The sequence below is a fragment of the Chelonia mydas genome, chromosome 11 (genome assembly GCF_015237465.2).
Source record: "Chelonia mydas isolate rCheMyd1 chromosome 11, rCheMyd1.pri.v2, whole genome shotgun sequence".
NCBI lineage: Eukaryota > Metazoa > Chordata > Testudines > Cheloniidae > Chelonia > Chelonia mydas.
The window spans coordinates 74,740,792-74,768,169 of record NC_051251.2 but is presented as its reverse complement, the minus strand read 5'-3'; the positions used below and the strand labels follow the sequence as shown (position 1 = coordinate 74,768,169).

Genomic DNA, 27,378 nt, shown 5'->3' with positions numbered 1-27,378 from the left:
ACAGCTGATGGCTCTGAAATTTGACCTCTTGGGAAGCGAGGCAGAAGGGAGGCCCTGAGCACGGAGCACAAGGGTGACATGACCTAGTCCATGCGGTGTTCTGCACCAGTCCTTGGCACATTGTAACCCCCATGCCAGACCGCGTGCGCTTGGCCAGGTGCACTCCAGCCGAGGCTTTCCAGAGAAGCAGAAACTGCTCCTTGTTAAGGCGATTAATTGGGTTAAAACCTAAGCCACCAGGAAAGCCGGGCAGGGTTCATTTATGGTGTAATAATTATACCATCCAGAGGATCACATGGGTCTGTTGGTGCTGCAAACCAAAGAGAACAGTTCAAATCTGGCATTTGGACATAGGAAGATACTTTTTCAAAATTGTTTTTTTTAATTATTTTTCCAAAAAATTGTCCAGCTTCAACCCCACAATGGACACTGTAAGGGTTGAGGCAGTTGTTTAGATTTCCATGATTGGGGGGTTGTGTTGACAATCTGGATTTTCCAGTTTAGTCACATGGGGGAGGTTCAATATTGAAAATCTCCACTTTTCCAAAATTCCGATTTCACGAACATTTCCTCCAAAAGCATGATGTTTCCAGCGCAGGAATGAGTCCGTCAGCACATTCCCAAGCCCAGCGCAATGCAAAATACAGCTGGATTTGGGCAAATCCTTTTCCCTGTTTTTCAACTGGCTGCAGTATCTCTTCCAGGGTCTTCTGTGCAACTCCTCACCCTGGAATTCCCCCCCCAGTGCAAAGCCAGGCACCTGAGAGGGAAGAAACAGGCTGTAGAGAGGCCTTTTGGCCTCTAGGCCTTATTTAGCTATGGTGGCATTTTTTTGATCCTCATACTGATTTGTTTTTTTCATTTGTGGTATTCATTTAGTGTGATCCTCTAGTATGGTGTTTTTAATAGTCTCCATGCCGTTTGGTGGCATTTCACCCTGGCATGTTGCTTTCAATTTCCATTTCACTAGCCTCCCATTTCTGTGCAGTTCCCCTTTTTGAGGTTCGATGCTCCTGCGGTGGGTTTCTTTGGCATTTCCCCCTCCAGGGCTGTGACATGTAATTCCATTCGGGCTGCGAGGACGGAGAGTAACGACTCCAGCGTGGAGGCTGCACAGTGCGCACACAGTGCACTGTCCTAGGCAGAGAACGTCTCCAGGAGCCGGCGCTGCGGCACCCCTCCTCGCCAACGCCGCCCGGCTCGGCTGCCTGTGCCCCGTCAGCCAGCAGGGGCTGGGTTCTCCATTGCCACTAGGGTGAGAGAAGGACTCTCCTTATCTGTGTGAGGGGGACCGTTCCCAGCATTCAGCCAGGATTCACGGAGGCGCTGGGCTTCATCTGGCCCCTTGGCAGCTGGGGGCACAGTGCAGAAAGTGAACTCTCAGCCTGCGCTGATTCAAGGCCCTGCCCACCCGTTGCTGCCCTCCCCCACAGTGCCCATTCCCCTTCCCCTCCCTCGCCTGCCCCCAGCCCACCGGGCCTCTTTGCAACAGCCGCAGGGGCAGGGACAGGGGGGCAGGAACAACACTGACCCACTTATGTCACGGAGTTTGGATAACCTCCGATGAAAGGCCCATGGAAGCACATGACCCCATTACTCTCTGGGAGGGGCCGGCAGGGGTAGGTCAGTGGCAGCAGGGGGTGGGCACAGGGTCTCCTTCGCGCTAGCTCAGGGGCTGTGCGGGTAACATGACACTTGTTTTGCTTGGCGTTGTCTAGCCGTTCGCCTGTGACACTCCTCAGTGCAGCAGGGATCTCTCCCTGCACCAGTGAACTAAGCCAGGCCGCGCTGCAGGGACGGCGCGAGGAGGGGTGGGCCGGGCAGCTTCCCCTCAGCAATCAGAAGAGATCGACCCCTGGCCATCGAGATGCTATTTTAAAGTCACTTTCCCGTCAGGAAGCTGCAGAGGGGCCTGAGTGAGAGACAGAGCAGCCCACCTGCCCCCACAGGCCAGCCCCTGCCATGCTGGCAGCTCAGTGCAGGGCACATTCCTGGTCACCGAGCTCAAGGCCCATCACCTCACCTGGCTGGCCGTGTCCCCCCTGCCCAGGACGGGAGATCAGCCCCTTAGCATGGGGCTCTGGAGACCCCGCCCGCGAGAGGGGTCCCACAGGACAGAGAGCGGCACACGCTAGCTCGGGGCATCAGCTACAACCGGAGGGGAGCACTGAGATGAAATGTCCAGCCACCTCTGTGGTGGAAAGGGTCTCTGAGACTCGGGGCAGGAGGCTACCAACCCTCACGGACCCGCTCTGACTCCTGCTCTCACAGCCCCCCCACAGCCTAGCGCACAGGGGTGCCATCTGTGGGGGGCTCACTGGTGACAACAGTCGCACTGCACAAGGCACCTGCAAGGTCAGAGGCGCAGAGCACCCAACAATCCCGAGACCTGAACTGCCCTCCGCACCAACCACATCACTCCTCCAAAATCCCAACCCAGCCTGGCCTCTCCCCGCTCCTCTCTGGGACACTCAGTGCTGGGCTAGAGCGCTGGCAGCCACTGAGTGAGGAGATCATCTGCACACAAGGGTGCCACTCACCGTCCTCCCTCACCCTCCAGAGAGGACACAGCCCAGACCCGCCGAACCCCATCGCCCCTCAGAAGGGAGCTCAGGCCCAGCCAGGAGATGTTCCCACAGAAGACCAGCCAGGTAGCATCAGGCTTTGCTCTTGGGAGCTGAAGCCAATAAGAACCATAGAACTGTATGGATGCAAGGGACCTCAACAGGTCATCTAGTCCGGCCCACTGCACTGAGGCAGGACCAAGTGAACCTAGACTATCCCTGACAGATGTTCGTCCAACCCGTTCTTCAAAACCTCTGAGGGGGATTCCACACACACACACCCCGGAAGCCTGTTCCAGAGCTTAACTACCTTTATAATTGGAAAGTTTTTCCTAATATCTAACCTAAATTATCCCCAATACTGCAGATTATCCCCAATACTTTTTGTCCTACCTTCAAGGGACATGGAGGTCAATTGATCACCCTCCTCTGGATAACACCTCTTCGTATATTTGCATTATATTCTCAGGTCCCCTCTCAGACTTCTTTTCTCAAGACTAAAGATGCCCCGGTTTTTTTAAACCTTTCCTCAAAGATAAGATTTTCTAAACCTTTTCTCATTTTTGTTGCTCTCCTCCTCCGGACTTTTCAATTTATCCACATCTTTCCTAAAGTGTGACACCCAGAATTTAATACGGCCAATTTCACAAAGCTGAAAACAATTATGAACCAAATCAGCTGGGAGGAGGAGTTTAATCAGAAAAATGTAAAGGATAATTGGGAATCATTTAAGAACACATTACTAGATGCCCAATGAGTCTTAATCCTACAACTGAGGAAGAAGATTGTGCTGGTTAGAAAAACTGCCTGGTTTAGAAGGGAAATGAAGGCAGCTGTAAAAAATATTTTTTATATATATAAAACAAATGGAAGAAAGGGGAAGACGATAATAATGAATGTAAATCAGAAATTATGAATTGTAGAAAATTGATACAGGAAGCCAAAGGACTCCAGGACAACTCTATGACTAAGAGAGTTAAGGACAATAAGGAGGAGCTGGTCACTAGTTGGTTTGAACAAGAGTGGATTCTCAAATGGTGAATTCGCCGTAACTTGAAGTCTTTAAGTCATGATTTGAGGATCTCAGTAACTCAGACAGAGATTATGGGACAATTACAGGAGTGGGTGCGTGAGATTGTGTGGCCTGAGATGTGTAGGAGGTCAGACTAGATGATCACAATGGTCCCTTCTCGCCTTAAAAGTCTATGAGCCTACAAGTTTTTAACACATATTAGGAATGAAAAGAATCCTGACTATGATATTGGTCCATTACTAGATGGAAATGGTAGAATTGTCAATAATAATGAAGAAAAGGCAGAGGTGTTCAATAAATATTTCTGTTCTGTATTTGGGGAAAAAACATGACGGAGTCTCATAGTACAGTGAGAACACTCTTTCCATTCCATTAGTATCTCTGGAGAATGCTAAAGAGAAGCTTAAAGTTAGACACTTTTAAATCAGCAGGTCCAGATAACCTGCATCTGAGAGTTATCAAAGAGCTGGCTGAGAAGCTTGCTGAACCATTAATGTTCATTTTCAGTTAGTCTTGAAGCAGAGAGGAAGTTACCAGAAGACTGGAAGAAAGCTAATGTTGTGCCCATTTTTAAAAAGGGTCAACAGGATGACCTAAGTAATTATAGGCCTGTCAGCCAGACATCGAGCTGCTGATAGGGGACTCAATTAATAATGAACTAAAGGACGATAATATAATGAATACAAATCTACATGTGTTTACAGAAAATAGATCCTGTCAAACTAAACTGATGTCTTTTTTCAGATGAGATTATAAGTTTCATCGATAAAGGTAATAATGTAGAGATAATAAGACTTTTGTAAGGCATTTTACTTGGATCCACGTGACATTCTGATTAAAAATATAGATCAATATTTAATGAACATGGCACACATGGAATGGATGAAAAACTGGCTAACTGATAAGTCTCAAAAAATGTAACTGTAAACAGGGAATTGACATTGACCAGGTCTGTTTCCAATGAGATCATGCAGGAATCAGTTCTTAGCCCTATGCTATGTAACATCTTTATCAATGACTAGAACAAAAACATAAAATCATCACTGATAAAGTTTATAGATGACACAAAAATTGGAGGAGTGGTAAATAAAGAGGAGGACACTGATTGACAGATATCTATATTGCTTGGTAAACTGGGAGCAAGCAAACAATAAGCATTTTAATTTGGCTAACTGTAAATGTACAAAACTAGGAACAAAGAATGTCAGCCATACTTACAGGATGGGGGACTCTATCCTGGGAAGTAGGGACTCTAAAAAGATTTGGAGGTCATGGTGGATAATCAGTTGAACTTGATTTCCCAGTGGGCCGAAACAGTTAATGTGATCCTGGGATGCATAAACAGGGGAATCTCGAGTAGGAGTAGAAAGATTATTTTACCTCTGCATTTGGCACTGGTGCAACCGCTGCTGGAATCCTGTGTCCAGTGCTGGTGCCCACAATTCAAGAAGGATTTGACAAAGTGGAGAGGGGTCAGAGAAGAGCTACAAGAATGATGAAAGGATTCAAAACCTGCCTTACACACTCAAGGAATATGATCTATTCACTTAACAAAAAGAAAATTAAGGGATGATTTGATCACAGTCTATAAACACCTACATGGGGAACAAATATTTAATAATGGGCTCTTCAATCTAGCAGAGAGAGGTCTAACACAATCCAATGGTTGGAAACTGAAGCTAGACAAATTCAGACTGGAAATAAAGGAATAAATTTTTAATGGTGACAGTAATTAACCATTGGAACAATTTACCGGAGGTCGTGGTGGATTCTCCAGCACTGACCATTTTTAAATCAAGGTTGGATGTTTTTATCAAAGATCTGCTCTAAAAAATTATTTTGGGGGGAGGTCTCTGGCCTGTGCTGTACAGGGCATCAGACTGGATGGTCACAGTGGTCTCTTCTGGCCTTAGACTCCATGAATCTAAGGATTAAACACAGTTCTCCAGCTAAGGCCTCACCACTGCTAAGCAGGACAGGACAATTACTTCCGATGTCTTACATCCAACGTTCCTGTTACTACACCTTAGAATGATATTAGCCTTCTTCACATCCACATCATGTTATTGACTCACATTCAGTTTGTGACCCACTAACACGCCCTGCCCGATCCTATTCCAGAGAACTACCCCTAGCCTGTTCTTCCCCACTTCGGAGTTGTACATTTGATTTTTGCTTCCTGAGTGAAGTACTTTGCATTTGTCTTTGCTGAATTTCATCTTGTTGATTTCAGACCAATTCTAAGTGAGCTGTAGCTCACGAAAGCTCATGCTCAAATAAACTGGTTAGTCTTTAAGGTGCCACAAGTACTCCTTTTCTTTCTACTTTGTCAAGGTCATTTTGAATCCTAATCCTGTCTGCCAAACAGCTTGCAACCCTTCGCAGCTTTGTGTCATCAGCACATTTCATAAGCATACTCTCCACTGCATTATACAAGTCATTAATGAAAATACGGACTATTACTGTATGCAGGGGACCCCACTAAATATGCCCTTCCAGTTTGTCAGCGAACCATTGAAAACTATCTTTCAGTACAGTCTTTCAGCCAGTTCTGCACTTGCTTTACAGTAATTTCATCTAGACCCCATTTCCCTAGTTTGTCTATGAGACTACCACGTGGGACTGTATCCAAAGCCTGACTAAAATCACAATACATCACGTCTACTGCTCCCCCGCCCACTAGCCCTGTAACCCTGTCAAAAAAGGAAACTAGGTTGAGGAGTGAGGAAACCAACCCCCCCCCCAACACCCCACAGAGCAATCACGCTGGGGGATGACACCTGGGCCAGCCGGATTGAAAGGCAGCTGTATGCTCCCCCCACAGCCTGGGAGTGCCCATATCCAGCGCCAGGGTCTGGCACACAGACCATCCCCACGGGGTGGGAGGTGGGGGAGCTGTGGACCCAGCAGAACCAATGGGATAAAGCGCGATGAAAAGTACCCACTCTTCCCTGCTACTGACAGCAGCCTCCTCTGTAACCACAGCTCCCAGCTGACTTCTCTGGGCTGGCCAGACTCAGATGAGAACACAGCGGGGGGAGCCGTGCCAGGCCGTCGCCAGTGTTTCCAAACCACAGCCCATCCCTGACTCCCCACCCACCCCTCTCTGTGCCCTCTCTGCCGGGCTCCCCCTCGCTCCCGCCAGGCTCTGCCTCGGGAGCCCTGAGCACAAGACCCAGGGCTGATCCCTCGCGGTAGCACTGGGCAGTGCTGAGAAGCCCTTTGGCTGATCACAGAGAGGATGTTACAGCCTCTCCCTCCCCTGACAAGCCATATGTGAAATGTGCACCTCAGACTGCCCCCCATCATGGCAGTATCCCAGCTGGCCCCCGGGCTGGCCTCTCAGAACCACAGCGACTCAGACAGCTCCCCTAGAAACCTGGCGCAGCGGTCTCCTCTCTCCTGCATGTCAGCGAGGCAGGGTAACTCAGGGCTGTGCCTCGCTGCACTTTGCCATCTCTGACCATGTCCATCCGAAGGGTTTCTCATTTCCACTGCCTGGGCTGGGCGGCCACAGCACAGACGCAGCAGGAACTAAAGGCTCTGGACTCAGGGATGGGGAGGGCAGCGGGACAGCGTGGGGAAGCAGGATCTTCACACAGGATCCATCAGGACGTGGGGGTCTCAAGCATCTCCCCTGAACACAGAGGATTTTACAGGGAGCAGGGTCTTAGCTTGGGCTGCCCTTGGCCCAGCTCTCACATTTAAAAACCAGCTCAGTTTACCTCAGCCCCCACACGCGGGTGGCCCTGGGGCGAGCTCCGTTGTGGGCACAGGTACGGAGTGCACCTCCTGTGGCCTTTCCACGGCTCAGCGAGACACACCGACCGCCCAGAGGTAGCGGCTCTTACAAAGGGGCTGAGAATGCCTCATGTGAAGAACGTGGCACCGGTGCTGTCTCCAAACCCTAGCGTGGCATAGGTATGCACAGGCTGTGTCCCCTCACACTGCTGGATAACACTGGAGAGGAGCCCCCTTTTCACTGACAGCCTCCCAGATGGACCCCGCACCCCGAGGTGCCATCAGCCTTGGAGCTGTTGAACCCCATGCAAAGGGGCAGCAGCTTGCAGCCCAGCTAAGAGCAAACCCCGTAACCCAGCCGGGGGGCCAGCACACAGGGACGGAGAAGAACTCCCACCACCCCTGCAGAGGCACTGGGGCGCTCTTGCTGCTTGAGAAGAGCATTGTCTGGTTGTGTGAAAAACACAAGGAATTGCGCACACTACACAAACAGATACAAGGGGCAGACACTGGCCTGCCAGTGGGGAGAGGGCTCTGAATTGCTGGTACAGAGAGCACACCTGTCCCGGACGGATGCACCTCTCGCTCCAGTCCGGTGCTGTCCCACCTCACAGACAGATCTGCATCACTAGCACGTAGCTGTTCTCACCTCCCCCTCACTGCTTCATCTCAGCACTTACTGCTCTCCCATCTGCCAGAGAGAATCACTTCAGTGAGCCCCTGTAGCAGCCCCCCAGGAGCAGTGTTTACGGGAGCCTAACTTGCCCTTAAGGAGATGCTGAAAAGGAGCGCATGTTGCAGACTGCTGCTCTCCAGAGCCAGGTGCATGGCAGCTGCATGGTGGGGGAGGCGGAGAGACACACACTGCAAACTCACCTCTTCCATGGTGAAGTTCTTGTCAGCTCCCAGCAAGTAGGGGGTGATGAAGCTCTCCCCAGGTCTGATCTGGGTCATGAAGCCGTAAAAGCAGAGGTAGAAGATGAGGAACTTCCAGCGCTGGTCCACTGCAGACTCAGGGGGGTGCATTACAGAGCCATCATCCTCGACAGACATGGCTCTGCCGTCACCCTTCTCTGGTGCATCAGAGGGAAACGACCTTTTCCCAGGTGGCCGTCAGACAGGCTGAGCCACTTTCAGGCCAGTCTCTCTGTCTCCTTGCAGAGAGAATCTCCCACCCATTGGATCTCGGTGCTGCTGGAATTTCTGTGGAAATAGCAGAGTTTGGCAACAAATCAAATTCCTCTGCAAAATAACTGCAAACAAATACCCTGAACTTTCTCTCTGGGTATATGTTTTTTCTAGCTGCAAAGTCGCAAAAACAAAAAAGCTGATACACACTTCCTTCGAAGACACGGGCAGCACAAATAGATGGGTGTTCTCAGAGGATGTTTAAGAACTAAGTAAAATAAATCGCAATCCTCAGTAAGTTTACAGGGGTTTGCTTGTTCCTTTGCCTCACTCTTTAGCTAATACCTGAAAATCCCCACTTGTTCCACCGAAAAGCCAGGCAGATTGGTTTGTTTCTCTCAGCTGGAAAGTTTTACTCCCCAAGGTGCTGAATTCCAGGGGAGGCAAAGGGACTTCTGCCAGAGGAATGGGAATGTTGCAGTGACCCAGTCCCACTGAATTTAACAGGGAATCAAAGCCCCACTGTAGAATGCTGTGGGATGGTTACCATTCTCTATTAAATAGTCTGTAGCAGTGATGAGCTGCCAAATCTTAACAACCAGTTCCCTATAAAAAGTTTTGATTTAAGGGATGTGCCTCTGTCCTGCCCCCTCCCACCTTCCCCAAGCTCCATCCTGCCCCCCAGGCTCTATCCTGCCCCTTCCTGTCCCCCCAGGCTCTGTCCTGCCCCCCTGCCCTCCCCAGGCCCATTCTCCATCCCAGGTGCCTGCTGGTGGCGCAGGAGTCCTGCAGCCCTTGCATCAGTAGGGTCGCTCCCGGCACGTGGGGCGGCGGCTCCCTTCAGGCAAAGGCTGCCGTCTGCCCGACTCCCCACTGCGGGATGTGAGCGCCCCCGAACGGCGGAGTCCGGACAGCCCCACAGTGCAGGAGCGGGAGAGACTGGGGGGGGCTCGCCCCAGCACGCCCAAGGCAGCCCCCAGCCATGACATCAGCCAGCCCTGCCCGGCTCCTGGGGCAGAGGAGGCTGCTGCTGCCAGGGGCCCGGCTCCCCGGCCCTACACGGTGCCCAGTCACATGGTGCCTGATCTCCCTGCCCAGCGCAGCCGGTCACGCTTCCTGGGCCGGGCAGGAAGCAGCACGGAGCTCAGCCGCGGCTGCTGAGCGAGGCGGCATCGGATCAGCCTCTGCCCGCGGGGCCCCGGAGCGGCTGCCCGGATGGCTGCGCAGTGTAGGTACCAGCCGCAGCGCAGCCCCTGCCCCAGACAGGACGCAGGGCCCCGCAGCCCTTCCATAGCCCCGCGCACCCCAAACAGTGCTACTCCATGCACCCCCCTCTAGCACCGAGCCCCTTCTCCAACCAGGGCCAGCTCTAGGATTTTTGCCGCCCCAAGCAAAAATATTTTTGGCAGCCCCCGGTTTTTTGTGCCCCCCCGCCCCCAGCTCCGCCCCTTCCCAACCCCTTCCCCAAATCCCCGGCCCTGCCTCCTCCCCTGGGTGTGCCGCATTTCCCCCCCCCCCCCATTGCTTCCTACGGCTTCCCCCCGCATGAGCAGCGAGGGGGGAGGCAGCGCGTTCAGGGGAGCAGGCGGAGCGGAGGTGAGCGAGGGTGGGGGGGAGCGCAGGAAGTAACGGATGGGGGGGTAGAGGAACCGCTCCCCACCCCAGCTCACCTCTGCTCCACCATTGCCGCCTCCCCCGAGCGCCCCGCCGCTCGGCTTCTCCCTCCCTCCCAGGCTTGCTGCGCGAAACAGCTGTTTGGCGCACGGCAAGCCTGGGAGGGAGTGGGGAGAAGTGGAGCGGCGGCGGCACGCTCAGGGGAGCAGGCGGAGGTGAGCTGGGGGGGCGAGGGCACATTTCTAGGGGCAGCACGGCCGGCGCCGGAATGCCGCCCCTAGAAATGGGCCGCCCCAAGCACCTGCTTGTTTTGCTGGTGCCTAGAGCCGGCCCTGTCTCCAGCAGCCCCCTTCTATAACACTGCGCCCTACACCAGGCACCCTCCCTAGCGCCGTGAGTCGGGGCCCCCTTGGGCTGGGGGGCTGCCCCAGCCGAGCCCCAGCCTGGCTGGGACTTTCTGGGGCAGCGACTGCCTACCCAACCCCGCTCCGTTCCCTGTCCCCAACCGCCCCCCCAGAACCTCCGCCCCCTCCAACCACTCCCTGCTCCTTACCCAACCCCTCCTCCCACAGCCCCCTTACTATGCTGCTCAGGGCAGCGTGTCTGGATGCCGTGCGGCCTGCTGGAGCTCGCAGCCCCCCCGCACTTACCATGCTGCTCAATGCGGCAGGAGCTGCAGAGCTGCCCAGGAGTGGTCCAGAGCGCTGGCGCCCGCGGCGTGGCAGCCTGAGGCTCTGCGAGAGGGGGGAAGGCAGGGCAGGGGCCAGGGCAGCCTCCCCAGCCGGGAGCTCAGGGAGCCCTAACAACCGGTTCTAAAACTGCTTCTAAATTTAACAACTGGTTCGCATGAACCGGCTCCAGCTCACCACTGGTCCGTCGGTTAGTAGCACCCTTTCCATAACTTCCTACTGGTGACACCACTGTTAAACTTTATAGGCCTGTTCTTTAAAAACTTGCTTGTTTTTTCTTTAGGCCGGTTCTAAATATAGACTATTAAACTATTGGCCTCATACTCATAACGATGAGACAGCTAATTCCACAGAGAGTAAAAGGATTCAACTGACTCAAGAGTAAATGTAATAGGCCCTTTGTTTCCAGTGAATACAGCAGATACAGACTTGTGCACCTACCGTAACTATTGGGCAGGGATGTTGGAACAATTTTTATAGTGGGGATACTGAGAGCCACTGAACCACACTGTAAACCCTAAAAAGAAAAGGAGTACTTGTGGCACAAAAGCTTATGCTCAAATAAATTTGTTAGTCTCTAAGGTGCCACTAGTCCTCCTTTTCTTTTTGCGAATACAGACTTACACGAGCTGCTCCTCTGAAACTGTAAACCCTGTATGTGATGGAAGTCACTTCAAGTCAGGGGGTGCTGCAGCACCCCCAGCACCAATGCTATTGGGATCTGACTGACTTTGGCGCAGACTGCGAATCCAAGTTAAAAGTTAATGTGTGCATGCAGAGTGTAGCTGCCCATGTAACATATTGGCTGTAGGGTCAAAGGGACAATAGACAAATTTGCAAAGAACTAGTTTCCCCTTTAATGATCTTCTCTCCCCCTCATCCCTACCCCCATACATATATACACACACACACCACACAAAAACTGTGTTCAAAGAACATTATTAAGGTGGCAAAAGTTATGAAATGCTGTATTAAGGTTGCCTGTGGGGGAAAAAGGAATGATGGTTAGGGATTTTCCCCTTTCACTTTTCCATTTTTCCTTTTGTCACTAATGTTTTCCAAATGTGAGGATGTTTTGAAGAGCTAGCATGTCCAAAAAAAGGTGAAAAAAATACCCCATAGACATAATTCATTCTATTGCATTTCATGATAAAACGGGAGATAGGAACAACACAAAAAAAAAATCCAGAAAATGGGGCGGGGGGACCTAAAAGCCTCTTGCAGAAGTTTTAGTTTCAAATAAAGTTCACTCTTTGTTGGAAAAAAAAATTGTGACCAGCTCTAATGATGAGCAAATGGTATTTACAGCACCCAGCGTGCGTCTCACAAGGTCCGGAGGATGATCCACTTGGTGCTCCTGTAGCATCCCTGCAGACACACATCTCCTTACCGGCTGCTACTAGCAGGTCTGTAAGTGGCCACAACAAAATGCTCAGCACCACAGAACACAAAGAGTACAAATGGCCCCCAGGACAGAACAGGAAAGGACCTCCAAGAGAGCCATTTTCACATCATGTCACAGGTGAAAGCCCACACGAAGTTTCATCTGTGAGCTTTTCACCTGGTCCCCCTATTACAGCTCTACAAGCCATTCAGCAGGTGGATTTTAAAAAACTTTTTTTGAAACCTCTCGTTTTAAAAATTGCACAGGCATGGGGGCCTGTGCAGTCTGTTGTGGTTTTCACATCATCTCAAAATTCTTCTGTTTGCAAAGCTTTACAGCTTAAAATTCACATCTCTTCTTACAGGCAAACACCCTAATCATTCAGAACCAGATCCATCACTGAGAACATATCCCCCAACAACAGGTAATGGACGTAGCTTTATAATTGTTGGCAGTGTTGTTGTAGCCATGTGGGTCCCAGGATATTAGAGAGACAAGGTGGGTGGGGTAATATCTTGTATTGCCCCCACTTCTGTTGGTGAAAGAGAAACTTTGATGTTTACGTATGAAAAAGAAGTCTGTGTAAGCTTGAAAGCTGGTCTCTTTTACCAACAGAAGTTGGTCTAACAAAAGATATTACCTCTCCCACCTTTGCTCTCTAATCACTTTATAATGATAAAAAGAAAAGGAGGACTTGTGGCACCTTAGAGACTAACCAATTTATTTGAGCATGAGCTTTCGTGAGCTACAGCTCACTTCATCGGATGCATCCGATGAAGTGAGCTGTAGCTCACGAAAGCTCATGCTCAAATAAATTGGTTAGTCTCTAAGGTGCCACAAGTCCTCCTTTTCTTTTTGCGAATACAGACTAACACGGCTGTTACTCTGAAACCTTTATAATGATAGAAAGCAAGTCATACATCAGGCTAGGAAAGATGATCACCTGCTAATGTGAACACTTGGTTGTGATATCCTCAAAGGGATGTGCTAGGAAACCCAGATCATGAGAGAATTATAATCTGCAGTTCTCTTTAGTAAGTGCCTGTAAATTTCAAAAACATTTCCCATCCCAATTCAGGATGAAAAATCAAACTCCTGAAAGTTTTTGCAAATCAAAAATCTGAAAAAACCAGTTGGTTTGATTGGAATGATTCATTTTGATTTTGGCCATTTAACCAAAAAAATAAATAATTTTTTTTACCATAATTGGCTAGACTTCAAAACAAAAAGTCATTTCAAACTAGAAAAATTGAATTTTTGTTTAAATTGCAATGTTTTGACAATTTTTGGATATTTTTTCAAGTTGGAAAATTGATTCAAACTGACCCTTTCTCACAACATGTTTTGGTTTTGATGAATTGGCATTTTCTGAAAAAATCATTTCGTCAAAACAGCTCTAGTACTAATTTTTTGGAATTGATAGATTTAAAAAAAACAAGACAAAGGGGGAATGGAGTGAGATTGCTGGGGATGTGCGTCAGAATTAGCTAAGTTGTGGATTGGCAAAAGCAAGACTTAATGGGGTTCAGTGAGTAAAGTGTTAGTGCTAAAAATCTCATCGCACCCACTCAACAAATACGGGATGACTAGATATCCCAACATCCAGTTCAGAATCAGAGTAAAGGGCATTGGTAAATTCCTTAGGAAGGGAGTCCAAATCTTTCAGCATCTACAGACCTCTTCGGTAAGTGTTCTGCTCAGTATGCTCTTATTTGGAATAATGCCCAGAACAGGATTTGTGAACTTACTTCCTATCCCATGCCCTTGTCAACTTAAATCCCTTGGGACCAGGAAGAGGGAAAGAGAAATGACATCACCATCCCCCTACAATATAGACGCTAGCTACGCAACAGCCCGTATGCACCTGCCAATTGCAGCAGACACCCAGCATTCCCTGGGACTTGCAGTGCTGGAGATATTTCCTAGTGTGGCCAGGGGAGGAAACCCTTCTAATATGCAGGTAACTTTACCCATCGGTTTAAGGCAAAACTGACAACTTTTGACTGTATCTGGTTCGGACAGCCCTGCCTGCTCCCCACAAATACACTGAACTCCACCAGTAAGCAGATGAGGCAAGTTCTTACTTATCTCCTCATTGATCAATAAGTCTACAGATCCCTGACAAATGACAAACCGGAGCACTGCAGCTGGGCCTAACCTGGGCAAATCAGACCCCTGGGGCCCAATTTATTCCTGGTGAGGGGATTCCTTTGGCTTCTGAGGGAGGAACTTTGGCCAATTATCTGTCCAACTCCTGCCCTCTCAAGGCAGTTAGGCCCTCACTCCTAGCTCAGAGGCGCAGTTGGCAGCAAAGGATGCTGGTCCTTCTGCCCCACGCTCAGAAACTCATCCTTGTGACATACCAGCTGACAGACCATCCTCGCTTGGTCACAGAGTGGCAAGCTGCAGAAATAGAGGCTGGGTCCTGGGCTTGGTCCCTGCACCATCACAGACTGGGCGCACTTTAGAGACGTCAGTCCCTGAAAGAATGTAGCATCACACATCACTCTACGGTGCCCTCTTCCAGCCAATTCTAGACCAGGGTTAAAGGTCTCTACCAGGCACGGTGCATTTGAGGGCTCCATGAGTAACTAGGAAAGGAGCATGGACACACTTCAATCTGCATCCATGTGCATGCAACATTCAGTCTTAGCAACTCCTCTCCGTATCTACCTTGACATTCAACGGTTCTGTAGAGCGTCTTACCTATACCACAGAAACTAACACAGAATCTCTAGGGATAGTAATTCCATGCTTGAATAATATGAATATAACAGTAAGAATATACTACCTACCACCTGACCAGGATGGCGAGATGGCTGTGAAATGCCCAGGGAGATCAGAGAGGCAATTAAAATAAAAAACTCAATAATAATGGTGGATTTCAACTATCCCTATATTGACTGGGTACATGTCACCTCAGGATCGGGGGCAGAGACGAAGTTTCTAGACACCTTAAATAACTGCTTCTTGGAGCAGCTAGTCCTGGAACCCACAAGAGGAGAGGCAATTCTTGATTTAGATCGATGTGGAGTACAGGATCTGATCCAAGAGAACCCCTCAGTAATAGTGACCATAATATAATTAAATTAAATATCCGGGGGGGAAGGGGAGGGGAGGAATACCACAGTAGCATTAAACTTCAGAAAGAGGAAGTTAGTTAAATGGACATGGACATTAAAAGGTACAGTCACAAAAGTGAAATGCCTGCAAGCTGCATGGAAACTTTTTAAAATGCCGTAATAGGGGCTCAAATTAAATGTATGCCCCAAATTAAAAAGAAGACCAAATAAGTGCCACCGTGGCTAAATAACAAAGTAAAAGAAACAGTCCGAGGCAAAAAGGCATCCTTTAAAAATTGGAAGTTAAATCCTACTGAGAAAAACAGAAGCATAAACTGAAGTTAAAGGACAATTAGGCAGGCAAAAAAAGAATTTGAACAGCAACTAGCAAAAGACTGAAAAACTAACAGTAATTTTTTTAAATTATGTCAAAAGCAGGAAGCCTGCCAAATAATCGGGGGGGGCCACTAGACAGTGGTGGTGCAGAGAACTCAGGGAAGACAAGGCCATTGCAGAGAAGCTAATGAATTCTTTGTATCAGTCTTCATTGCAGAGGATGTCAGGGAGATTTCCACACCTGACCCATTCTTTTTAGGTGACAAATCTGAGGAACTGTCCCAGATTTAGATGTCAGTAGAGGAGCAAATTGGAACAAACTGATAAATTAAATGGTAATCAGAAACCAGGACCAGATGGGATTCACCCAAAAGTTCTGAAGGAACTCAACTGTGAAATTGCAGGACTACTCACTGTAGTCTGTAACCTCTCATTTAAATCGGCTTCTGTACCTGATGACTGGAGGATAGCTAATGTGATGCCAATTTTTAAAACAGGCTCCAGAGGTGATCCTGGCAATTAAAACTGGTAAGCCTGACTTCAGTACCAGGAAAATTGGTTGAAACTATAGTAGAGAACAGAATTATCACACAGAGATGAACATGATTTGTTGGGAAAGAGTCAACATGGTTTTTTAAAGGGAAATCATGCCTCACCAATCTACTAGAATTCTTTGAGGGGTCAACAAACACGTGGACAAGGGTGATCCACTGGATATAGCATACCTGAACTTTCAGACAATCTTTTACAAGATCCCTCACCAAGGGCTCTTAAGCAAAGTAAGCAGTCATGGAATAAGAGGGTAGGTCCTGTCATGGATCTGTAACTGGTTAAAATACAGGAAACAAAGGGTAGGAATAAATGGTCAGATTTCAGAACAGAGAGAGGTAAATAGTGGTGTCCCTCAGGGGTCTCTACTGGGACCGGTGCTGTTCAACATATTCATAAATAATCTGGAAAAAGGGGCAAACAGTGAGGTAGCAAAGTTCACAGACAATACAAAATTACCCAGGACAGTTAAGTCCAAAGCAGACTGCAAAAAGTTACAAAGGAATCTCTCAAAACTGGGTGACTGGGCAACAAAATGGCAGATGAAATTCAGTGTTGACAAATGCAAAGTCATGCACATTGGAAAACATCATCCCAACTATACATATAAAATAATTGGGTCTAAATTAGCTGTTCTCTGAAAACATTAGCTCAATGTGCAGCAGCAGTCAAAAAACCTAACAGAATGTTCAGAACCATTAGGAAAGAGATAGATATGAGAACAGAAAATATCATAATGTCTATATATAAATCCGTGGTACACCCACACCTTGAATACTGCGGGCAGTTCTGGTCACCCCATCTCAAAAAAAATATAGTAGAATTGGAAAAGGTTCAGAAAAGGGCAACAGAAACGATGAGGGGGATGGAACGGCTGCCATACGAGGAGAAATTAAAAAGACTGGGACTTTTCAGCTAGGAAAAGAGACGACCGAGGGGGGATATGAAAGAGGCCTATGAAATCAAGGATAGTGTGAAGTGAATAAGGAGGGTTATTTACTCCTTGACATAACACAAGAACCAGAGGTCACCAACGAAACGAATAGGCAGCAGGTTTAACACAAACAAAAGGCAGTACTCCTTCACACAACGCACAGTCAACCTGTGGAATTGGTTACCAGGGGGATGTTGTGAAGGTGAAAACTATAAGAGGGTTCAAAAAAACAACTAGATAAGGTCACTGGCTATTAGTCAAGATGGTCAGGGATGCAACCCCATGCTCTGGGTGTCCCTAGCCTATTTGCCAAAAGCTGGGAGTGGATGACAGGGAATGGATCACTTGATGATGACCTGTTCTGTTCATTCCCTCTGAAGCACCTGGCTTTGGCCACTGTCGGAAGACAGGACTCTGGGCTAGATGGACCATTGATCTGACCCAGCATAGCCATTTTTATGGGGCGGTGAGAACGTCTTCCCTCTGTCTGCCCCCAACACACACACAAACACTCGGGGTCAAACCCTGACATTTGGGCAAGGCCATTCTTGGCCATCTGTGAGCTCAAGAAAGCTGCAAAAACATTCTATGACAATGAAAAACCACCGTCCTTCCCCTGAGCGGCAGCCTGTGAAGTGCACAGCTGAGAAGCTGGCCTGTCCTGCTACAGGGGAGGAGGAATGTTTTGCTGTTATCTCAAGGCCTTTTCCTGGGGTTTAGACCTGCTGCTGTTGTTTATTAGATGTAAGCGGATCAGGCTTGTGCGTGACTCAGATAACAGCCGGGGGGCTGCCCTCCATATCTCCACATAGCTTTGTTCTTGCTGTGTGGTATTTTGTAAATCTCATGCATTGTTTTTAGGACTATCTTTCATTGACTCTCAGTGCTGATACCGGGCTGGCGTTTGGCTGTCTCCTGCCATACGGTTACTTCTTCCAGAACAGTCCCATTGGCAGAAGTAGCACCGATACAAGGTAAATCGGGTTTTCAGCGGACACTCTGCCTTCAGTCCAAGGGTGCCTTATTTCAGTTTAGCTTAAACCTGTTCCAAACTGACCTAAGCTAAACCGAAGTACGCCTGGTTTCAACTGAATTCAGGGTACCCCCACAGCCTTTGGCACCAGTTTAAAGCTGTATCTTCAGTTCAAGGGTGCAGCTTTGCGGTGTAGAAAACCCTTCGTTACCAGCCGACCCGCAGCGGAACCAGCTCCCCAGAGAGGGAGGGCGAGTCACTGCTCTTTAATGGGTTAGCCCTGTACAGGTGGGTTACCTGATGCAAACCAGCCATTTCAGTGCAGGCAGTGACAGCACAAGCTTCCCCACTCTCACCAGCCCACACACCGCAGCTCTGTCCTTGGAGAACCATCTCTAAGGGGGATGGGTAATGCTCAGACCCCAGGCCAACCGCTGGCCTTTCTGCTGCCACTGCCCACAAGGGCGAACATCCCAAGCAACAGCAGGCTGACGATCACTGGAGCAGTCAGAGCGAATGTGGGAAGCTCACAGTTATGCAGAAGTCTGTGCACCGGGGGGGAGGGTTAGCTCGGTGGTTTGAGCATTGGCCTGCGAAACCCAGGGTTGTGAGTTCAATCCTTGAGAGGGCCATTTAGGGATCTGGGGCAAAAATTGGGGATTGGTCCTGCTTTGAGCAGGGGGTGGGACTAGATGACCTCCTGAGGTCCCTTCCAACCCTGATATTCTCTGATTCAGGAGGCTCGCTGAGATGCAAATGAGGAGCGTGGCCAGCTTCCTGGCTGTACCACAGGCTCAGCCAGGAACGTTCATAACCTGAAGAACAAAGAGAAGGAAGCCAAGGGGAGGCAGCTGGCATTTCTTAGGTCATCACATTTGCAGATTATGCCTAAAGGCCCGTGTCCTGCACATGCTTATACACGTGGATAATCTGGCCAAAGTCCACGGCAACACTTGTGTAAGCAAAAGTGCACGCTGTGTAAGCGGCTGAAGACCAAAACCTCTAGTGAAGAGCTGACAAAGCAAATCAAGGTTCGAGCGGAAACCTACAGGCACATTCAGGGCTCTCCCACTGAGGCTTTGGTTCGAGACACTTTTGTTCAGCATTTATTCTTTCACTAAGTGTGTCCAGCATCTTGTGTTCTAAGAACGCACGGCTAGCTATACAGCTGTTGACCCAACCAATACCACCTGGCCCTTCTTTCTGACAGGAGATGGGAGGAACGGGGCTCCTTTAGCCTTGCACAGGGGTTCTCAAACTTCACTGCAGAGCGATCCCCTTCTGACAACAAATATTACTACACAACCCCAGGACAGGGGACCGGAGTCCGAGCCCGCCCCAGTGCCTCTGCCCTGGGTGGGGAGCCAAAGCCGAAGCCCAAGGGATTCAGCCCCAGCAGGGGACCTGTAACCTGAGCCCCGCCACCCAGGGCTGAAGCCCGAGGGCTTTGGCTTTGGCCCCAGTAAGTCTAATGCCAACCCTGACGACCCCATTAAAACGGAGTCGCAACCCACTTTGGGCTCCTCACCCACATTTTGAGAACTGCTGAGAAAGGCTGAGAGCGAACAGGGTCACCCCCTGATGTGTTAACAAAGAGCGATGCCAGCGAGGACGAAGAGCCATTTAAGCTAACGGACAATGGGGCACAAGAACAGATCGGGATAAACTGGCCAGGAACAAATCCAGGCTGGAAATTAAGAGGTTTCTAACCATGGGAGTGCAGCGGTTCTGGAACAGCCTCCGAACAGGATTTGTGGGGGCAATTTAATTAGTTTTGAGAGAGAGGCCGACAAATATATGAGTGTGATTGTGTGACAGGGATGCATGTGGTGGTAGGATGCAGGGCTCAGCAGCCCGGGGGTGCAGTCCGGTTAACATCTGATGTTCCTAAAATCACATGCTTCAGTGCTTCAGCCAGTCACCTGCAGAGGTCACGATTCCTTCCCCACCCCCATGTATCCCATTTGTCTTTTCCCCTCTCCTTCCTCTGCAGCACCAGGGATGGCCATGGCTGGAGATGGGACACTGGACAGGATGGGCCAGGGCTCTGAGGTGGCCCTGAGCATTCTCTCTCTCTCGAGCATGTGGCTGGCTGGTTCTTGCTCCCAGGCTCAAGGTCCAACTGATCGCCATAGGTGGGGCTGGGAAGGAATTTTTGCCCAGGTCAGATTTGGCAGTGGCCTTGGGGGCGGCGGGGTGGGGAGGTACCTTCCTCTGCAGCCTGTGGGTGCAGGTCACTTGCTGGGAACAACTGGGTACCTCTCATGTAATCAGTTCCCTGCTATCATATGGGCCTTGGCCACTGGTGCCCCTCCATTCCTCCTATTCTCTGCCCCTGGCAAATACTGGCCCAGTCTCCAGTAGTCTGCAGGGAAGGATTCCTTCCCCTGATCCCCAGTCCCTGAAGAACTTCCAAGGTGCAACCCCGTGCAGGCTGTGCATGGGAAACAATTAGTCAGCACCCAAGAGTAAGTGCCCAAGAGAGCAAAAACAAAGCCAGTCAGACTGAAGGTCCCCACAGCAGTAGGGCTCGTGCACATGGCACCCTGGCAAGGTGTCTGCTAATCCCTCATCGAGGCCTTAATATAGATCCCGCAGACTCACTGAGCTAGGTGCCACGAAACCCGGAACTTTGCAATGCCTGACTTTGGGGTACTTGCCTTTGGGTGGGTGAGGGGCGGGCAGATGCGGGGGGGGGGGGTATGCTTGGCTGTACAGTCTAGCAACCACGCATGGAAACAAAGTTTCTCAGGCTGTGTCTACACAACAGGCAGTCCAGTGGCATCACTGTGGTGCCGTCCCTCCATCAGCTGCTGGCTGTAACTTTGCAGCGCAGATGCGGACCATGGCAATGGAAGGGGTTTCTCCATCACGGTAGGAACTCCACCTCCCCAAGCAACAGCAACCAGGTCGATGGAAGCCTTCTTCCATCGACTGAACTGCCCCCGCACGGAGGGCTAGGTCGGCGTGGCTACGGCGCTCAGGGGGGTGGCTGTTTCAGACCCCTGACCGACGTGGCTACGTGGACCCAACCTTTTAGCATCAACCAGGCCTTAGCTTCTCAGGTCTTGCCGACACCGGCAAGTGGCAGCAGCTGGATTAAGTGAAACCAGCGTCAATACCCAGGGGCTGCTCATTTCAGGTTTGGAGTGGCTTATTGCTGTTTAGCTCACCCAGATTCCTAATCAGCAGTTCTGCATGCAGACTGGGTGCCAGCATAGCTAATTCCGTTACAGGGGACTCTCGCTGACACGGTTACACTGGGACAGCCCCAGGGTAACGGTGGCTCGTGCCAGCACAGTTCATTGCCCTTCCCACACGGGATGGCTACACCAGGGTGACAGCGGCACCTGCTCTAGCCAGGAGGCTGTCACCCCGACGGGATTCCCATCCTGGCTGCCACACACAAGAACCTCAACCCCCTGAGGTCTCCAGCCCAGCCCAGGGAACCCCCCGCCCGGCTGCCTTCTCCACTGCCCCTCCTCCTCCAGGGGAAGAGCAGCCAATCAGGGCTGCTGAAGGAGGGTGAAAAAGGGAACAGAAAGAACCCAGCAGCTCAGGTTAGCTCCAGTCCCCCCGTGAGCAATGGGTCAGTCAGGGAGGGATAGCTCAGTGGTTTGAGCATTGGCTTGCTAAACCCAGAGTTGTGAGTTCATCCAAAAAAAAAATTTGGATGATTTAGTTGGGGATTGGTCCTGCTTTGAGCAGGGGGTTGGATTGGTGACCTCCTGAGGTCCCTTCCAACCCTGATATTCTGATTCTATGCTCCCTGTTCCCCCTCCAGCCTGTGAGCAATGGGTCTGTCTGCTCCCCACTCCGCCTGTGAGCAATGGGTCAGTGTGCTCCCCGATCCCCCTCCGCACCCCCGTGAGCAATGGGTCAGTGTGCTCCCCGATCCCCCTCCCCCCTGTGAGCAATGGGTCAGTGTGCTCCCCGATCCCCCTCCGCACCCCCGTGAGCAATGGGTCAGTGTGCTCCCCGATCCCCCTCCCCCCCGTGAGCAATGGGTCAGTGTGCTCCCCGATCCCCCTCCCCCCCGTGAGCAATGGGTCAGTGTGCTCCCCGATCCCCCTCCGCACCCCCGTGAGCAATGGGTCAGTGTGCTCCCCGATCCCCCTCCGCACCCCCGTGAGCAATGGGTCAGTGTGCTCCCCGATCCCCCTCCGCACCCCCGTGAGCAATGGGTCAGTGTGCTCCCCGATCCCCCTCCGCACCCCCGTGAGCAATGGGTCAGTGTGCTCCCCGATCCCCCTCCGCACCCCCGTGAGCAATGGGTCAGTGTGCTCCCCGATCCCCCTCCGCACCCCCGTGAGCAATGGGTCAGTGTGCTCCCCGATCCCCCTCCGCACCCCCGTGAGCAATGGGTCAGTCTGCTGTCCCTCTCCCCCAGGAGCTCTGGGTCAGCTGGGCAGGATTTGAATGGGTAGCTGTCACAGCATAAAATGAAAACAAGTTACTGCAGGCAGGCCGCCCACTGTTGATCAAACAGGTGTACAGGAATTTTGGCCCACCAGGTTTTATCACAATGAGAGGCCCTTATTTCCATTCTCTCTAGACATCCGCTATGTCTCAGCAGCTCAAGGCCCACATGACTCAAATGATTCAACTCAATTCCTTCAGTGTTTTACTCTGGTAAACTGCAGCCATGAAGCAGAGCAGAGTAGTCTGAATATAGGCCCCAATCTTATACGCACACATGAATAACTTCACTCACGCAAATACTCCCATTGGCTGCACTGGGACTGCTCAAATGAGTAAAGTTACTCTTGTGCATAATGACAGGTTTCAGAGGGGGAGCCGTGTTAGTCTGTATCAGCAAAAACAATGAGGAGTCCTTGTGGCACCTTAGAAACTAACAAATTTATTTGGGCATAAGCTTTCGTGGGCTAAAACACACTTCATCAGATGCATGGAGTGAAAAATACAGTAAGCAATATATATATATACACACAGCACATGAAAAGATAGAAGTTGCCTTACCAAGGGGGAGGGGGGTCAGTGCTAACGAGGGCAATTCAATTAAAGCTGGAAGTGGGCTATTCTCAACAGTTGACAAGGGGCTCCTTCACTTGCACCAATGTGATATATGCCATCATGTGCCAGCAATGCCTCTCTGCCATGTATATTGGCCAAACCAGACAGTCTCTATGCAAAAGAATAAATGGAAATAAGTCAGACATTAAGAATGGTAACTTTCAAAAACCAGTAGGAGAACACTTCAATCTCCCTGGACACGCAATGACAGACTTAAAGGTGGCCATCTGTCAACAAAAAAAATTCAAAAACAGACTCCAACATGAAACTGCAGAACTGGAATTAATTTGCAAACTGGATACCATCAAATTAGGCCTGAATAAAGACTGGGAGTGGCTAGGTCACTACAAAAAGTAATTTTCCCTCTGCTGCTACTCACACCTTCTTGTCAACTGCTGGAAATGCCCAAGGTAGACCTTGAATGCACTGGCCTCATTAGCACTACAAGAGTAACTTTCCCTCTCTTGATATTCACCCCTTCTTGTCAACTGTTGAGAATAGGCCACTTCCACCTTAATTGAATTGGCCTCATTAGCACTGACCCCACCTCCCCTTGGTAAGGCAACTCCCATCTTTTCATTGCTGTATATATATTCTGCTTACTGTATTTTCCACTCCACGCATCTGATGAAGTGGGTTCTAGCCCACGAAAGCTTATGCCCAAATACGTTTGTTAGGGCTAGTCTACGCTGGCAGGGCTTTAACGTGCCTTGTGTGGTCACGGCGCAGTGCTGGGAGACAGCTCTCCCAGCGCTCTTAGAAAAACCACCTCAACGAGGGGCACAGCTCCCAGCGCGGGGGCACTGTTTACACTGGTGCTTTACAGTGTTGCAACTTGCTGCGCTCAGGGGTGTGCTTTCTCACACCCTAGTCTTTAAAGTGCCACAAGGACTCCTCGTTGTTCTTGTGCATAAGTAATTGCAGGACTGAACCCATAAAGAGCTCTGGCAAATTGACTTCACCTAAATTGTAATAATCCCAAAATTAATGATTGTGCCAAGTAAAACCCCACTCCCAGAGCTTGGCTGAGCTCCATAATGTGGGTGCACAGCTAAGGAACTGTCCTCGTTTAATCGAAGTGACATCTGCGCCAGTGCAAACACTGGAAACAATCCAATGGCTGCCAAGAGGGAAATGCAGAAATGGAAACCGGGATAAAACAATGGCAACGGTCAGAAACTTGCAATCTTAAAATTAGTGCAGAGTCATGCTCTAGGGACTCACGTGGGGACTTGCTCAAATGCGTCCAAAACCAAAGAGAGAAATGGTAAGGATCTTGGAAAATAAAAGGGAAGTAGTTTGTTCGGGTTTTTTAAATAACAGCAACAACAAACACTGGAAGGAAATACTGGAATGAAGCAGATTATGGATTTTTGCAGGAGGGCACATTTTAAACACAGAGGAGCCTCGAGCCATCTCCGTTGCTATTTGCTCTCCTTGTATCAGCTGCCAAAAGAGGCAAAGGAGTTTCCCCTACAAACTCCTCGCTCTCCCTCGCTTACCCGGGTCCAGGACGGGCGCTGCGGGAACTCAGGCGCACCGGGGATTGATCTGCGGAGGGAACTTTGGTGACGGTGTTTTACGGGAAGCGATGCCCGCAAAGGGGCCGCTACACCGCCCAGAGGAGAGCGAGCCCAGCCAGGCTCGCTGGATTTCGGAGTTCAGGGCATCTCCGCTCAGCATGAAGCGGAGCCGGCCCGGCCCCTCGCTGCTCCGGCCCCCGCGCAGCTGCGCCGCGTGGCCCCGGGCGCGGAGCTCCCGCTTTTCCGACCGCGGGCGCGGAGCGGGAGCTGCACCTCCCCCCCGCCGCCCCTCCGCGCCGTACCTGGGCTGCTGCCCCGGGCTCCGCTGGGCTCCTCGCCCGAGGGCCGGCCCCCCCAGCAGCGGCGCAGCCCCCGTCCGGCCCGGGGACAGGGCCCGGCGAGCGCACGGAGCGGGCTGCAGAGTCACGCGGAGCCCGGCCCGGGACCGTGCCACGCGCTGCGGCACGAGAACAACCTGCCCGCCGGGGGGGGCACCCCCACAATGCACCGCGAAAGGGGTGCGCAAGAAGACTACAGCCCCCACAATGCACCGTGCGGGGGGGGGGAATGCAGGGAGACTACAGCCCCCACAATGCACCGTGCGGGGGGGGTGGGAATGCAGGGAGACTACAGCCCCCACAATGCACCGTGCAGGGGGGGGGGAAATGCAGGGAGACTACAGCCCCCACAAAAAGAAAAGGAGTACTTGTGGCATCTTAGAGACTAACCAATTTATTTGAGCATAAGCTTTCGTGAGCTATAGCTCACTTCATCGGATGCATATTGTGGAAAATGTAGAAGATCTTTTATACACACAAAGCATGAAAAAATACCTCCCCCCACCCCACTCTCCTGCTGGCAATAGCTTATCTAAAGTGATCACTCTCCTTACAATGTGTATGATAATCAAGGTGGGCCATTTCCAGCACAAATCCAGGGTTTAACAAGAATGTCGGGGGGGGGGGGGGGGTAGGAAAAAACAAGGGGAAATAGGTTACCTTGCATAATGACTTAGCCACTCCCAGTCTCTATTAAAGCCTAAGTTAATTGTATCCAATTTGCAAATGAATTCCAATTCAACAGTTTCTCGCTGGAGTCTGGATTTGAAGTTTTTTTGTTGAAGAATTGCAACTTTCATGTCTGTACTCGCGTGACCAGAGAGATTGAAGTGTTCGCCGACTGGTTTATGAATGTTATAATTCTTGACGTCTGATTTGTGTCCATTTATTCTTTTACGTAGAGACTGTCCAGTTTGACCAATGTACATGGCAGAGGGGCATTGCTGGCACATGATGGCATATATCACATTGGTGGATGTGCATGTGTATCAGCTGATGCTCATCTGATTGGATCATCTGGACCCATGGAAAAGAAGCCCTTGAGGAATTCCACCATGATTTCAACAATTTCCATCCCACCATCAACCTCAGCCTGGTCCAGTCCACATAAGAGATCCACTTCCTGGACACTACAGTGCTAATAAACGATGGTCACGTAAACACCACCCTATACCGGAAACTTACTGACCGCTATTCCTACCTACATGCCTCCAGCTTTCACCCTGACCACACTACACAATCCATTGTCTACAGCCAAGATCTGCGATACAACCGCATTTGCTCCAACCCCTCAGACAGAGACAAACACCTACAAGATCTCTATCAGGCATTCTTACAACTACAATACCCACCTGCGGAAGTGAAGAAACAGACTGATAGAGCCAGAAGAGTTCCCAGAAGTCACCTACTACAGGACAGGCCCATCAAAGAAAATAACAGAACGCCACTAGCCATCCCCTTCAGCCCCCAACTAAAATCCCTCCAACGCATTATTAAGGATCTACAACCTATCCTGAAGGATGACCCAACACTCTCACAAATCCTGGGAGACAGGCCAGTCCTTGCCTACAGACAGCCCCCCAACCTGAAGCAAATACTCACCAGCAACCACATACCACACAACAGAACCACTAACCCAGGAACCTATCCTTGCAACAAAGTCCGTTGCCAACTGTGCCCACATATCCATTCAGGGGACACCATCACAGGGCCTAATAACATCAGCCACACTATCAGAGGCTCGTTCACCTGCACATCCACCAATGTGATATATGCCATCATGTGCCAGCAATGCCCCTCTGCCATGTACATTGGTCAAACTGGACAGTCTCTATGTAAAAGAATAAATGGACACAAATCAGATGTCAAGAATTATAACATTCATAAACCAGTCGGAGAACTCTTCAATCTCTCTGGTCACGCGATTACAGACATGAAAGTTGCAATTCTTCAACAAAAAAACTTCAAATCCAGACTCCAGCGAGAAACTGTTGAATTGGAATTCATTTGCAAATTGGATACAATTAACTTAGGCTTGAATAGAGACTGGGAGTAGCTAAGTCATTGTCCAAGGTAACCTATTTCGCCTTGTTTTTTCCTAACCCGCCCCCCCCCCCGACATTCTTGTTAAACCCTGGATTTGTGCTGGAAATGGCCCACCTTGATTATCATACACATTGTAAGGAGAGTGATCACTTTAGATAAGCTATTGCCAGCAGGAGAGTGGGGTGGGGGGAGGTATTTTTTCATGCTTTGTGTGTATAAAAGATCTTCTACACTTTCCACAGTATGCATCTGATGAAGTGAGCTGTAGCTCACGAAAGCTTATGCTCAAATAAATTGGTTAGTCTTTAAGGTGCCACAGGTACTCCTTTTCTTTTTGCGAATACAGACTAACACGGCTGTTACTCTGAAACCTGTCATTACAGCCCCCACAGTGCACCATGGCGGGGGAGGGAAATGAAGGGAGACTACA

At 50.2% G+C, this 27,378-nt stretch overlaps 1 protein-coding gene across 2 annotated transcripts in view; it reads right to left on the bottom strand.

Annotated features, from left to right (window-relative positions):
- The window catches only part of SLC19A1 (solute carrier family 19 member 1), a 40,993-nt gene extending 15,924 nt beyond the window's left edge, over positions 1-25,069 (bottom strand). Inside the window, exons 1-2 of one of the 2 annotated variants that reach the window (XM_037912564.2) lie at positions 24,867-25,069; positions 8,215-8,541 (exon numbers count right to left, since the gene is read on the bottom strand). In XM_037912564.2, the coding sequence (XP_037768492.1) occupies positions 8,215-8,391 (177 nt within the window). In that variant the 5' untranslated portion in view covers positions 8,392-8,541; positions 24,867-25,069. Of the gene's footprint in view, positions 1-8,214; positions 8,542-24,543; positions 24,820-24,866 lie in introns of those variants that run through there. The other variant, XM_037912565.2, reaches the window with a different exon arrangement.
- Positions 25,070-27,378: the final 2,309 nt, after the last annotated feature.